The 13,661-nt window shown below is 42.4% G+C and overlaps 1 protein-coding gene across 1 annotated transcript in view; it reads left to right on the forward strand.

Annotated features, from left to right (window-relative positions):
* Window positions 1–13,661, forward strand: part of ORC3 (origin recognition complex subunit 3) — an 82,018-nt gene that overhangs the window by 6,321 nt on the left and 62,036 nt on the right. The window contains 1 exon segment of the mRNA XM_038394738.2: window positions 6,445–6,499. Coding sequence (XP_038250666.1) covers window positions 6,445–6,499 — 55 coding nt within the window.

The following is a 13,661-nucleotide window of genomic DNA, read 5'->3' on the forward strand; positions in this document are numbered from 1 at the left end:
TAGATCCATAGAGTTTAAAGCCAGAAGAGACCAGTAGATCATCTAGTCTGGTCTTCCGTATATCACGGGCCATTAAATTTCACCCCGTTACTCTTGAGCCCAATAACTTGTGTTTGGCTAGACCATCTCTCCTAGAAATGCATCCTGTATTGAACTGAAAATATCAAGTGATGGAGAATGATGTGAAAACTTTCACAGCTGTTCATTACATTGGGTAACTGCAGTGTCTTTATGTAAACATTAAAGAAGCAGTCAAAATTATGCATCTAAGATTAACTACAAAATATGATTTATGAACTGTTTGCTCTTGTGTTGTTGTTGCATGGAATACAGCTATGCTAGGAAAATTCATGCACATTTTTTCAGCATTGATGCATCTGCACTGGTGTTACCAGTGAGGGAAACTATTGTCAGCTGAGCAGCCATTTATATCACTGTCTCATTTAATCCTAGGTTTCAGAGTAGCAGCCGTGTTAGTCTGTATTCGCAAAAAGAAAAGGAGTACTTGTGGCACCTTAGAGACTAACAAATTTATTAGAGCATAAGCTTTCGTGAGCTACAGTGCATCCGATGAAGTGAGCTGTAGCTCACGAAAGCTTATGCTCTAATAAATTTGTTAGTCTCTAAGGTGCCACAAGTACTCCTTTTCTTTTTTCATTTAATCCTGTTTATACAAATTTTTGGAATCCCTTAATTAACCCAGCATGGACAGTCTGAGTATAGGTTTCAGAGTAGCAGCCGTGTTAGTCTGTATTCGCAAAAAGAAAAGGAGTACTTGTGGCACCTTAGAGACTAACAAATTTATTAGAGCATGCTCAAATAAATTTGTTAGTCTCTAAGGTGCCACAAGTACTCCTAGTCTGAGTATAGTTAGTGCTCTGAGAAGGGTTGGATGACAAAGTCTACACCCAGACCTTTCCTACAACTTTTTAAAAGAATTTGGTGGTATAGACATACTGGTAGAGCTATATCAGCAAACCTGCTATGCGTGTACTCGTATGTCATGTCAGTAACATTTTAAAACTTTTAGAATTTATAATTTAGTTCCTTATCAATTTTAATGTAAAGTTGCAATAGCACACGTTTCAAATTGTTTTACAAAGCATCAAGTTGATTTAAATCAATGACTTGAAAAAAAAATTGTGATTTAAATCATCTTAATTAAAAGCATCCACCCAGGTTTCCAGCACTGCAAGGGAATATTTAAATTATACATGCTTTAATTGAATTTAAAATATGTTGAAATGTTGTGTTCATATTTAGTTTTTTAAACTGTTTTAAAACAAAATATAAAGTTTGGGCTGTAAGTGATTTTATTAGAAATTAAAACATTTGGTATCTGAGAGCAGGGGTGCATTTGCACATACACAAATGTATATATATTTGCATGCCTAATTTTCAGTTGCAGTTACTCTAATAGTGCCTGCAAATAGTCATTTGGCACACAACTTGTCCGATGCATATATTCACATGTGCAATGAAAAGAAAATAATTCATGCTTTCCTGTCTGACATTTGAAAATTGGGCTTTTTCTATTCATATGTATTCCATCTATTCTGGACTGACATTATTAATCAGATATCTGTTTTTACACTGCCTCTTATAATTTCTCTTCTTGAGAAGTAGGGGAAGTTCTTTCACTACTGGTCAGAATCTTCTAGTCTCGGTTTAGTAATCTTTCTTTGGTTGTATAGAAGTTCCTATTTGGAAATATAGGACTTGACATATAAAATCAGACTATCTATTTTAGATATTTCTGTGCTCCCCAATACTTTGGTGTCTGAGCACCTCACAATATTTAGTGTTTTTATTGTCACAACGTCTTTGTTGGTGGGTATTATGCATTAACCCCATTTTACTGATCGGGAACTGAGGCACAAAGAGAGCAAGTGACTTGCCACATAGGACATCTGTGGTGGAACAGAGAGTTGAACCTAAATCTACTAAATCCCAGACTAATGCCTGAACTGCTGCAGAAGCCTTCCTTTCTTGTAACTGTGGTCCTTTTAATCCAGCATCCTGTTTCTTACAGTGGCCAGTACCAGATGCTTCAGTGAAAAGTGCATGCAACCATGTATTAGACAGATATAGGATAATCGGCCCTCCACATTCTCCTCCTAATCCCTAATCGTTAGAGATTGGATTAAACTCTGAAGAATGAGGTTTAATATCTCTTCCAACAGCATATGTTAGCATTAACTATTACTTTTTATTCATGTAAATATCCAATCCCTTTTTGAATCTTGCTAAGGTTTTGGACCCAACAGCATCATTTAGCAATGAGCTCCACAGTTTATTTACATGTTGTGTGGAAAAAATAGTTATTCTTCTTCGGTTTTGAATTTGTGATATTTTAATTTTGTTGACTGCCTTCTGTTCTCCCTGTCACGTAACACAAGAACAAGAAGTTCTCGACTTACCTTCTCTATATCATCCATTATTTTATGTTCCCTCTTACTCATTTCCTTTCTAAAATACACAGTTTTAATATTTTCAGTCTCTCTTTGTATGACTTTTTTTAATGCCCCTAATCTTTTTGTTGTTGTCCTTCTCTAAGAGTTAAAGGTAGTTACAGGCTCTGCATGCACGTTTTTAAAAGGGGAATCCTACATAAAGTAAGATTGTAGCTGGGGATTTTTTTTAATTTAAAAATTACTTTATTCTCAAATGCATTTTCCCATTTCTTCTTCTGCAATATCTTTGTACCCAGTATTCTAGATGAGGGTCTATCATTGATTTATATAAATGGCATTGTGATGATTTCTGAATTATTCTCCATCCCATTCCATATGCATCCCAACATCTAGTTTGCTTTTTTGACCACTGCTACACATTAAGCAGAGGTCTTTATTGAGATGTCTACAGTGACACCCCAAGTCCCTCTGCTGAGTTGATGGAATTAAGATGTGTGAATAGTTATTTTGCATTTATTGATGTTGAACCACTTTTGTCATCTTGTACATTCACATGTTGAGGTGGTACCTCTGATGTTCCTCGGAGATCTCTCTGCCCTTGACTAACGTAAATTACTTTACCTTCAAATTGTGCCATCTCATTGCTTAATCCCATGTTCTGGCTCATTAATAAATCTGTACCACGTCCAATGTTGTTTAATATAATCATGAGGCGCCTCACTGTTAGTCAGTTTTCATCAGGGCAAAAGGCTATTTTTTTCCCTACTTTTTTGTTACTTTGTCTCATACCCAGTGTTACAGAGGGAATAAGAAGCCCATGACTGCCACACACAGCTTTGTTGAGGCTATTCCCCTGAGTTCTTTTCCATGGGTCATTTGTAAATGTAATCTTAAATCTATAAATATGAGGAGGAAATTCCAAGTGTTAATAGGGTGGGTTCTGCTGCTTTATCACAAATTCCAGGGCTTTTAACTTTTAACGATCACTATGAAATTATTGAGGTGTCGTGTGATTGAATTTATGCCTTCTTTTGAAGTTCTTTATGTACCCTTTTCAAGATAGCCTGAAGGGAAACACTGTGAACCTCATTATTCATTTGCTTGCATCAATTTTATGTCAGTGTAACTTCACGGAATTTAATGGATGGTGATTTACCCCAATACCAGTGAGAGAAGACTCAGGCCCTCTTTCTGCCAGTAAGGGAAAGTCTGCATATAGTTTGAGTATCCAGTTTGGTTAAATCTGTGTGTCTTCATGGAGTGGATACTCTTAAATCACAATGATCATTTAGTCTTATTTCTTGCATAACACAAGCCATAGAATTTTGTACAGGAATTACTGTGTGAAACTCTGTGGCCTGTGGTATTCAGGAGGTCAGACTAGATAATCATGATGGTCCCTTCTAGACTTAATTTTTTTTATTTTTATTAAATCTGTTTGAGTACCTTAAATTAATTTATCTTAATCAATATAAGGCACTCTGATTTCAGAATGTCCACACCAGGGTGTTGTAGTAATTAGCCAAGTCAGCTTCTAAGGGCTTGTCTACACTTACATTTTATAGCACTCTAATTTGCTGGCTCAGGGATGTAAAAAATCACCCCCCTGAGCGCAACAAGTCTGAGCACTTTAAAGCGCTAGTGCGGATAGGCTCCGAGCGCTGGGAGCTATGCGACCACACTCGCACTTCAAAGTGCTGCTGCCTTCAGAGCTGGGCGCCTGGCCAACAGCGGCCACTCTCCAGCCACCCAGCTCTGAAGGCAGCGTAGATGTGAGGTTGGCAATACCACGATCCCTGTAAAATAACCTTGTGACCCCCTGCAACTCCATTTTGGGTCAGGACCCCCAATCTGAGAAAGTCTGGTTTTCCCTGTGAAATTGGTATAGTATAATGTAAAAGCACACAAAAGACCAGATTTCATGGGGGGAGACTAGATTTCACTGTCCATGGTGCATTTTTCATGATCATGAATTTGGTAGGGCCCTAAGTATTAGCCATAGTGGGGAAACTTTTTTGAATTATTTTCCAGCTATAGGCAGAGCCTGTGTCTTTTTTATAATCTATGAATGAAAGCTTCAGGTTTTGTATTTTTTCTTTACTCTATTCTGAGACATGCTTTACCTGCTTTCATTTTGTTTTAAAGTATCTGCATTGTTTCCTGTTGTGTTCTATGTCACTTCTTGAGAGAAGAAGTGTGAGGAAATAAGGGTGAGAGAGGAGTTGTTTTCAGATCTAGATTCTGGGAGTCTTCATAGATTCCTCCAGACCCAGGAATTTTTCTTTTGCGGTAAAGCAAGGTTTTAGTTATACCCATGAATTCTTTGTATTTTAAAAAGCTTCTATCATTTTTTATAAAGAATGTAGTTTTAGGAAGCAAGATGAGTTAGTACTTAGTATTTGTATCTTTGTGGTTTACTACCTGAGCCTTGCTGATGATTTTTTCTGTTGTATATTTTTTCTGCTACAGTGATCAACAGTGTAATAGTTAGTAGTATTGACATTTAAATGCCATCTTTAGGTTTTGGAGTTAACTCAATGAGACAAATGGAGCAGAACTGTTGTTTCAAGTGTTCTGTAGACGCAGGAAGACAACACCGTATACACGTTTTCAAGGTTGTCTTCACAATGGTGGGCTAGAAACATAATTTTTAAAAATTACATCTTGGATTTTGGAGCAGCAAGAGAGAGAATCTGCTGCAAGTTCTATGATTGCATATTTGCATGACACATGAATAAACAAGGCCCTAAATATCAATACATATAATATTTGAGTCACTGTATATAATACTGATATATAGGTCTGTTCGTTCATCCTTCACTCACATGAGTAGTTTAAACTCAATGGGACTGTTCACAGGAGTAAGATCTGCTGATTTTGCCCAAGTTAATATCATCTTTCAAAGTCAAAACTGATAAATCTTTAAAATATTCTCCTAAAGCTAATAAAACTCTATAATGACCAATCGGGGATTAGTAAATACTAATGGGAAATTTAGTATATCCACTGGCAGTGAACAGACAATTACTCGCAAAAAGAAAAGGAGTACTTGTGGCACCTTAGAGACTAACAAATTTGTTAGTCTCTAAGGTGCCACAAGTACTCCTTTTCTTTTTGCGAATACAGACTAACACGGCTGCTACTCTGAAACCTGTGATTATGCAAGACAATTACTGTAAAAGACAGCGCAAAATGCTTTCCATTTGATTTCCATGCCAGGTGTTCTGTCTAGCTGTCTGTGATTTGTTTGCATTATTTTACTAATAGTGTTTTTATATTATTAGATTTGTAGTTACTGTCAAAGTACATACATCAGTGAACAAAGTATGTCCCCTAAAATTGGAAGAATTCTTAGAGATATAGGTGTAAAATGTTTTGATAACTTAATAAAAATATTCCAGTCTCTTTCATCTCAACAGTGCCACTGAAGAAAAATTAATCTTTAACCTTCATCTTAGCAATTCACATTTGCTCTTGGTTGTTGATTTCTGCCTGATTTCAATATCTGAATTTTATATCATACTCTTCTTTGTATACAGTATAATTAATTTGCTGCTTAGTCTCAGTATCTTTGTTTGTTTTTAAAGAGTAGTTAATTAGAGTAGCTCTTCCATGAATCAACTGATTTTTTCATTTCTTCACTTTATCAATTACTCTTTAGTCACATTTTTTGTCACAACAAGTTGGTTGGTAGATGGAGTTAAAAACCTATGGAAAGGTAGAAAACTCCAGCCCAAGGTTCAGAGATGATGCTTTGGGCTCCGGAAAGATCAAAGTGGGGAACACTACTTTCCATAGGTTTCCAGCTTGAAAGAAGAAGTGTAAGCGCAGCAATGGAGAAATTAGTCCATCTGGAATCACAGAATCATAATGTCCTTAAAACATTGAAAGGCCAATTCAGAATTACCAAATGTTGTTTTATTGGAACATTGAGATATTTGTCTTTTTCTGCTTGTTTCCTGTGCATCTCAAAAATTCTGATGAGATGGAAACTCACTCTGAAGTTCACATTTTGCTTGCTACCCTCTAGGGCTGCTTTGTGTTTAAACCAAGTTCCAAGAAGAGAAGGATATCTTCACGAACAGGTTAGTACATTTTGATATATATTGCTATGCTTTAGAAAGGACCACTTGATCCCATAAGCCTCAACTCTGATTTTATTCTGTAATGTCCACATATGGATTTCATTTGCTCCCCAATGCCAACATAATATTGAAGAGCTGTCGTCTCTTCAGCAGCAGCATCCCAGATAGTTATTAACTGCTATGAAATTTCTTCATCTCCAGAGCTCTGCCTTCATTGCCTTCTTCATCTTTATAGAAATCTTTTTTCAGGAAAACTTTTTCTCCATACTGTCATAAACAGATATTTTGTCAAGCCAGTAAACAATAACTGCTAAATCAAAGGGGAACCACCATTGGTAGGCACTGAATACTCTTACCTAGTCAGAAATGATGAGTCATTCAGCATGCCGATCATATTTTACTTAGCTTATCTGATTTTGGTGAGGAAGAGGTCAGGAAAAAGCCGTTTGTACCCCTAAGGTTCTTGTCCATTTGTTCTGCATTATTTATGCTTCCCATCCGTCAGCCCCCATGTAGAATTCACCATCTGAGAAGAACTAGACAGGACTGACTCCCCTTGGACCTATGAGTAGTGCTGTTCAGTTCCTGTTAAGAGTAACTCAAGGGACGTCCTGTCCTTACTCCCAGGTTGAGAATGCTGCCTTGGCAGCACTCCTAATCCCTGCTAGCCCCAGAGCTGTCAAAAGCAGTGACAATTTGAATGAGGAAGAGTGTGGTGAGGGGGGAGATGAGCCAGATTTTAAATCTCATTGGAAAACACTGCAGACTCCTTTATCACCAGAGGGATATACTGTAACACCTGCTTTAAAATTAATCCAAAATGATTTTCTTTCCCCAGGCCTAGCATGTCTGAAACCCCAAGACCTTGAGATTAGGAGGTCTAACCTAGGTTTTCTAACCATCAGTACAGAGCACTACTAGATAAAATCCAATCATTGTCTTAGTTATCATGGGATAGACTTGGGACATCACAGAAGAATTTTTTTTACTGAAACCTTTGTTTGTGTTAACATTCTGCTAACTTAATCTTCCTACAACTGAAGTTGCTCCAATTTAGCAGCCAATATGTGTTATCACTATCTTTGGGAATAGTTCAGTGAAATTTAATACAAATGTTAACTAATTTTGCTATTGTAAACCAGTCAATGTTTAGAATAATCTTTTAAATATCTTTTTTGGGAGATTTAGCATGCTACTGGATTAAGTGAAATATCTAGTTAATTACCACAGTCCTAGAGGAGATGACATTCAACTGAGTGGGAGTCATCTATTTATTTTTATTTTTTTTACCCTGAGGAAAGGAAGAATTGGGGAATCGCCAAATATACAAGTCAGCTCTCCATCTTTTAGTTGTTCGTTGTGTGGATCTGATCATTGTTAAAAATATTGGCTGGTCACTGCATGCTTGCACACACACATCCCCTTCTTCCATCATCTACTCAGGACTAAATTTTTAATGGTGTTTAGGTACCTAAAGATGCAGATATAGTACCTTGTGGAATTTTCAAAAGTGCCTATGCGTCCAATGCCATTGGGACTTAAAATCCTATTAAAATCTGATTGATTGAAAATCCCAGTAGGTCCCGAGATGTATCTTTAGGCACCTAAATACCTGTAAGTCTGTCCCTCAGTCCAAGACACTGATTTTGTGTACCTTTCTTTCTGGCCATTCAGAAAATGGACTTCAGGTATGCATTTATAGGTGGAAGAGAAGGCCCTGCATATGCACAGACTTCTACTAAGACCTAAGAAATAGGCAGTGCTCTCTTGTTTGTATGTCCAGCTTTTTGGCCCAGGACTGCAAGATGCTGAGTACTTTCAAATTCCATTAACTTCAGACAGAATTGCTGGTACTCCACACCTCTCAGGACCAGATCTTTGTGCACACTTGTACCTAGCATCTGCTGTCTAGAGGCTTGGGGGAAAAATAATAATAATTTTGGTATGATCACACACGGTAGTTTGGTCTCGCAGGTCTTTTAGTTAATTAAAAAAAAAAAAAAAAAGGCAACACAAAGGATCCTGGAGCCATTTAAACAGCTTTGTTAGTGTAGGTCAATGGTCACCACCTGGTTGATTGTGATCAAGTCGTCGATCCTAGAGGATTTCCCAGTCGATTGCAATCTCCGGAGGCAGTGCAGTGTGGCTCCCTGCTTACCCCGCCCCACGCTGCTCCCAGAAGCGGCCACTGCAGCCTCGGGGGCAGGGGTCAGGGATCTCCCTCGTATTGCTTCTGCCTGCAAGCTGGGAGAGCTGCGGGGCAGTGCTTGCAGAGAGGGCAGCGCACAGAGCCACATGTCCCCTGCTATCCCCACCCCAGGGGTGCATTGACCCCTTCCGGGAGCAGTGTGGGGCCGGGGTAGACAGGGAGCCTGCCTTAGCCTCAGTGCACCCACCACCGACTGGGAGCCACTGGAGGTAAGTGCTGCCCATTGGGAGGCCACACCCCAGCCTCCATCCCTGAACCCCCACCAGGAACCAGCACCTCATACCCCCTCCTGCACCCCAGCCCTGAGCCCCCTTCTGGAGTCAGCACTCCGAACCCCTCCTGCACTGCAACACTATGCCCCAGCCTGTAGCCCCCTCCTGTACCCAAACTCCCTCCCAGAGCCTGCACCCTGTACCCCCTCCTGCACCCCAACACTCTGCCCCAACCCGGAGCCCCCTCCTGCACCCCAACCCCCTCCTAGAGCTTGCACCCCTCACCTCTCCTGCACTCCAGCCTTCTGCTTCAGGATCAGCCCAGAGCCCCCTCACTCTGTGAACCCCTCAGCTCCAGCTCAGAGCCCACACCCCCCTCCCAATCCCCTGCCCCAGCCCAGTGAAAGTGAGTGAGGTTGGGGAAGAGTGAGCAACATAGAAAGCGGAGGATGGAGTGAGCAGGGCAGGGCTTTGGGGAAGGGGTGGGGCCTTGGGGAAGGGGCAGGGTAGATCCTGAGTTGCCCTTAAATTCAAAAAGTGAATTGGGCGTAAAGAAGGTTGCAGACCACAGGTGTAGGTAAACAATGAGATCTTTGATGAGGGTTCTATTAATCCCAAATAGTGATACATTCCCAGGCACATCAGCTGATTAATTTCTTACTCCTGAGGGAATTATGCGCCAAGAAATTTAAAATTATGCACACAATATTTTAAAATTATGCACATTTTATTTGTCAATAAATAAGTGTGGCTCCAACATGGCAGTGGGGAGCACAGGCCACTGGCTGCATTGAGGTGAGAGATCACCCTGAAGCCCCCACTTCCCCCCGGTACAGAGACTCGGCAGTGAGGCTGCACCTGACTCTTGACACAGTGCAAGGGCTGGGCCTGCCCCAGAAAAGCCCCAGGGCCCTGCCCCTCTGCGCCAGCTGTTGGTGGGCAGGCTCAACCCAGCAGGATCCAAGTGTGGAGGGGCTTAGTTTGGGGGAATCCAGGTGTGAGGTGAGAGATTTCTGGGTGGGGCAATCTGGGTGTGGGCAGCTCAGTGGGAGATCTGAATGCACAGAGAGTTGGTGGGTTCCTGGTGCAGGGGTAATGGAGTTCTGCAGGGGATCCAGATGAAGGTGGTTGCGGCTTGGGGAGGAGTGGGTCTGGTTATGGGGGGATCTGGATGCTGGGGGAGAGGGGCTTGATGGGGTGGGGGTCCAAGTGCAGCTGGTTGGGAATCAGTGGGGTGGGGGCTCATCAGAGAGGTACAGTTGTAGGGGGGTAGGGCTTGTCAGGGGGAGGGTTCAATGGGTCTGCTTAATGGGGGACTGCATGCTGGGCTCCCACTTCCCCCCATGATTCCCCTATCTTCTCCATCCTCCTCCCCTCACTCCCACATTCCTTCCCTCTGATCTATTCCACCCCCCTTCCACTGTCTCTTCCCCCCCACCCCCCTTACCCAGCCCCACCGTGGGCACTCACTGTTGCACAGAATGGAAAACAGGAAGACTCCCGGAACACAGAAGGAGAGCAGGACTGGCACTAGGATCCAGGAGGCTGCATTCAGCTGCAAAGTCATTGGATCAATGGAGAGACAGCTTCCTTCAGCTGGGCAGCTCTGCGATTGCAGAATGTGGGGGCGGGGACAAGTGGCATGTAACCCCTTGTGTGCCCCCCCCATGCCTTGCCACTGTTTGGAGGGGGGCAGTCCCCCCCAGAAAACTGCACCCATGGTCACCCCCCTGCCCTTCTCTCCTTGCCCCTATGCTCTTCCCTTTGCTTCCCTGCTGTTTTCTGCAGGGAAACACAGGAAATCTGCAGAGTTGGGAGGGTGTATTTTCTGCGGGCATGCAGTCCTGCAGAATCCCCCCAGGAGTAATTTCTAGACACTAGAATGCAGCTGATTGCTCAGTTCCTGATCATTAAAGGGAACTTACAGTTCTGTTGTAACATTATTTTTATTTTCATGTCTTTTGTCAAGGTTCCTTCCCCCCTCTGAACTCTAGGGTACAGATGTGGGGACCTGCATGAAAGACCCCCTTAGCTTATTCTTACCATCTTAGGTTAAAAGCTGCCACCACCTAAGTGTTACACAAAGAACAGGGGAAGTGCCCACTTGGAAATGTCTCCCCCCCCAAAAAATATCCCCCTTTCCTGGGGAAAGATTGATAAAAATCCTCAGCAATTTGCATAGGTGAACACAGACCCAAACCCTTGGATCTTAAGAACAATGAAAAAGCAATCAGGTTCTTAAAAGAAGAATTTTAATTAAAGAAAAAGTAAAAGAATCACCTCTGTAAAATCAGGATGGTAAATAACCTTACAGCGTCATCAGATTCAAAACAGAGAGAATCCCTCTAGGCAAAACCTTAAGTTACAAAAAGACACAAAAACAGGAATATACATTCCATTTAGCACAACTTATTTTATCAGCCATTTAAACAAAACAGAATCTAACACGTATCTAACTAGATTGCTTACTAACTCTTTACAGGAGTTCTGACCTACATTCCTGCTCTGGTCCCAGCAAAAACATCACACAGACAGAGAGGACCCTTTGTTCCCCCTCTCCCCCCCCAAGTTTTGAAAGTATCTTGTCTCCTTATTGGTCATTTTGGTCAGGTGCCAGCGAAGTTATCTTAGCTTCTTAAACCTTTACAGGTGAAAGGGTTTTTCCTCTGTCCAGGAGGGATTTCATAGAATCATAGAATCATAGAATATCAGGGTTGGAAGGGACCCCAGAAGGTCATCTAGTCCAACCCCCTGCTCAAAGCAGGACCAAGTCCCAGTTAAATCATCCTAGCCAGGGCTTTGTCAAGCCTGACCTTAAAAACCTCTAAGGAAGGAGATTCTACCACCTCCCTAGGTAACGCATTCCATTGTTTCACCACCCTCTTAGTGAAAAAGTTTTTCCTAATATCCAATCTAAACCTCCCCCATTGCAACTTGAGACCATTACTCCTCGTTCTGTCATCTGCTACCATTGAGAACAGTCTAGAGCCATCCTCTTTGAAACCCCCTTTCAGGTAGTTGAAAGCAGCTATGAAATCCCCCCTCATTCTTCTCTTCTGCAGACTAAACAATCCCAGCTCCCTCAGCCTCTCCTCATAAGTCATGTGCTCTAGACCCCTAATCATTTTTGTTGCCCTTCGCTGTACTCTTTCCAATTTATCCACATCCTTCTTGTAGTGTGGGGCCCAAAACTGGACACAGTACTCCAGATGAGGCCTCACCAGTGTCGAATAGAGGGGAACGATCACGTCCCTCGATCTGCTCGCTATGCCCCTACTTATACATCCCAAAATGCCATTGGCCTTCTTGGCAACAAGGGCACACTGCTGACTCATATCCAGCTTCTCGTCCACTGTCACCCCTAGGTCCTTTTCCGCAGAACTGCTGCCGAGCCATTCGGTCCCTAGTCTGTAGCGGTGCATTGGATTCTTCCATCCTAAGTGCAGGACCCTGCACTTATCCTTATTGAACCTCATTAGATTTCTTTTGGCCCAATCTTCCAATTTGTCTAGGTCCTTCTGTATCCTATCCCTCCCCTCCAGCGTATCTACCACTCCTCCCAGTTTAGTATCATCCGCAAATTTGCTGAGAGTGCAATCCACACCATCCTCCAGATCATTTATGAAGATATTGAACAAAACGGGCCCCAGGACCGACCCCTGGGGCACTCCACTTGACACCGGCTGCCAACTAGACATGGAGCCATTGATCACTACCCGTTGAGCCCGACAATCTAGCCAGCTTTCTACCCACCTTATAGTGCATTCATCCAGCCCATACTTCCTTAACTTGCTGACAAGAATGCTGTGGGAGACCGTGTCAAAAGCTTTGCTAAAGTCAAGAAACAATACATCCACTGCTTTCCCTTCATCCACAGAACCAGTAATCTCATCGTAAAAGGCGATTAGATTAGTCAGGCATGACCTTCCCTTGGTGAATCCATGCTGACTGTTCCTGATCACTTTCCTCTCCTCTAAGTGCTTCAGGATTGATTCTTTGAGGACCTGCTCCATGATTTTTCCAGGGACTGAGGTGAGGCTGACCGGCCTGTAGTTCCCAGGATCCTCCTTCTTCCCTTTTTTTAAAGATGGGCACTACATTAGCCTTTTTCCAGTCATCCGGGACTTCCCCCGTTCGCCACGAGTTTTCAAAGATAATGGCCAAGGGCTCTGCAATCACAGCCGCCAATTCCCTCAGCACTCTCGGATGCAATTCGTCCGGCCCCATGGACTTGTGCACGTCCAGCTTTTCTAAGTAGTCCCTAACCACCTCTATCTCTACAGAGGGCTGGCCATCTCTTCCCCATTTTGTGATGCCCAGCACAGCAGTCTGGGAGCTGACCTTGTTAGTGAAAACAGAGGCAAAAAAAGCATTGAGTACATTAGCTTTTTCCACATCCTCTGTCACTAGCTTGCCTCCCTCATTCAGTAAGGGGCCCACACTTTCCTTGGCTTTCTTCTTGTTGCCAACATACCTGAAGAAACCCTTCTTGTTACTCTTGACATCTCTTGCTAGCTGCAGCTCCAGGTGCGATTTGGCCCTCCTGATATCTTTCCTACATGCCCGAGCAATATTTTTATACTCTTCCCTGGTCATATGTCCAACCTTCCACTTCTTGTAAGCTTCTTTTTTATGTTTAAGATCCGCTAGGATTTCACCATTAAGCCAAGCTGGTCGCCTGCCATATTTACTATTCTTTCGACTCATCGGGATGGTTTGTCCCTGTAACCTCAACAGGGAT

This window comes from Dermochelys coriacea, chromosome 3 (genome assembly GCF_009764565.3).
Source record: "Dermochelys coriacea isolate rDerCor1 chromosome 3, rDerCor1.pri.v4, whole genome shotgun sequence".
Classification (NCBI taxonomy): Eukaryota; Metazoa; Chordata; order Testudines; family Dermochelyidae; genus Dermochelys; species Dermochelys coriacea.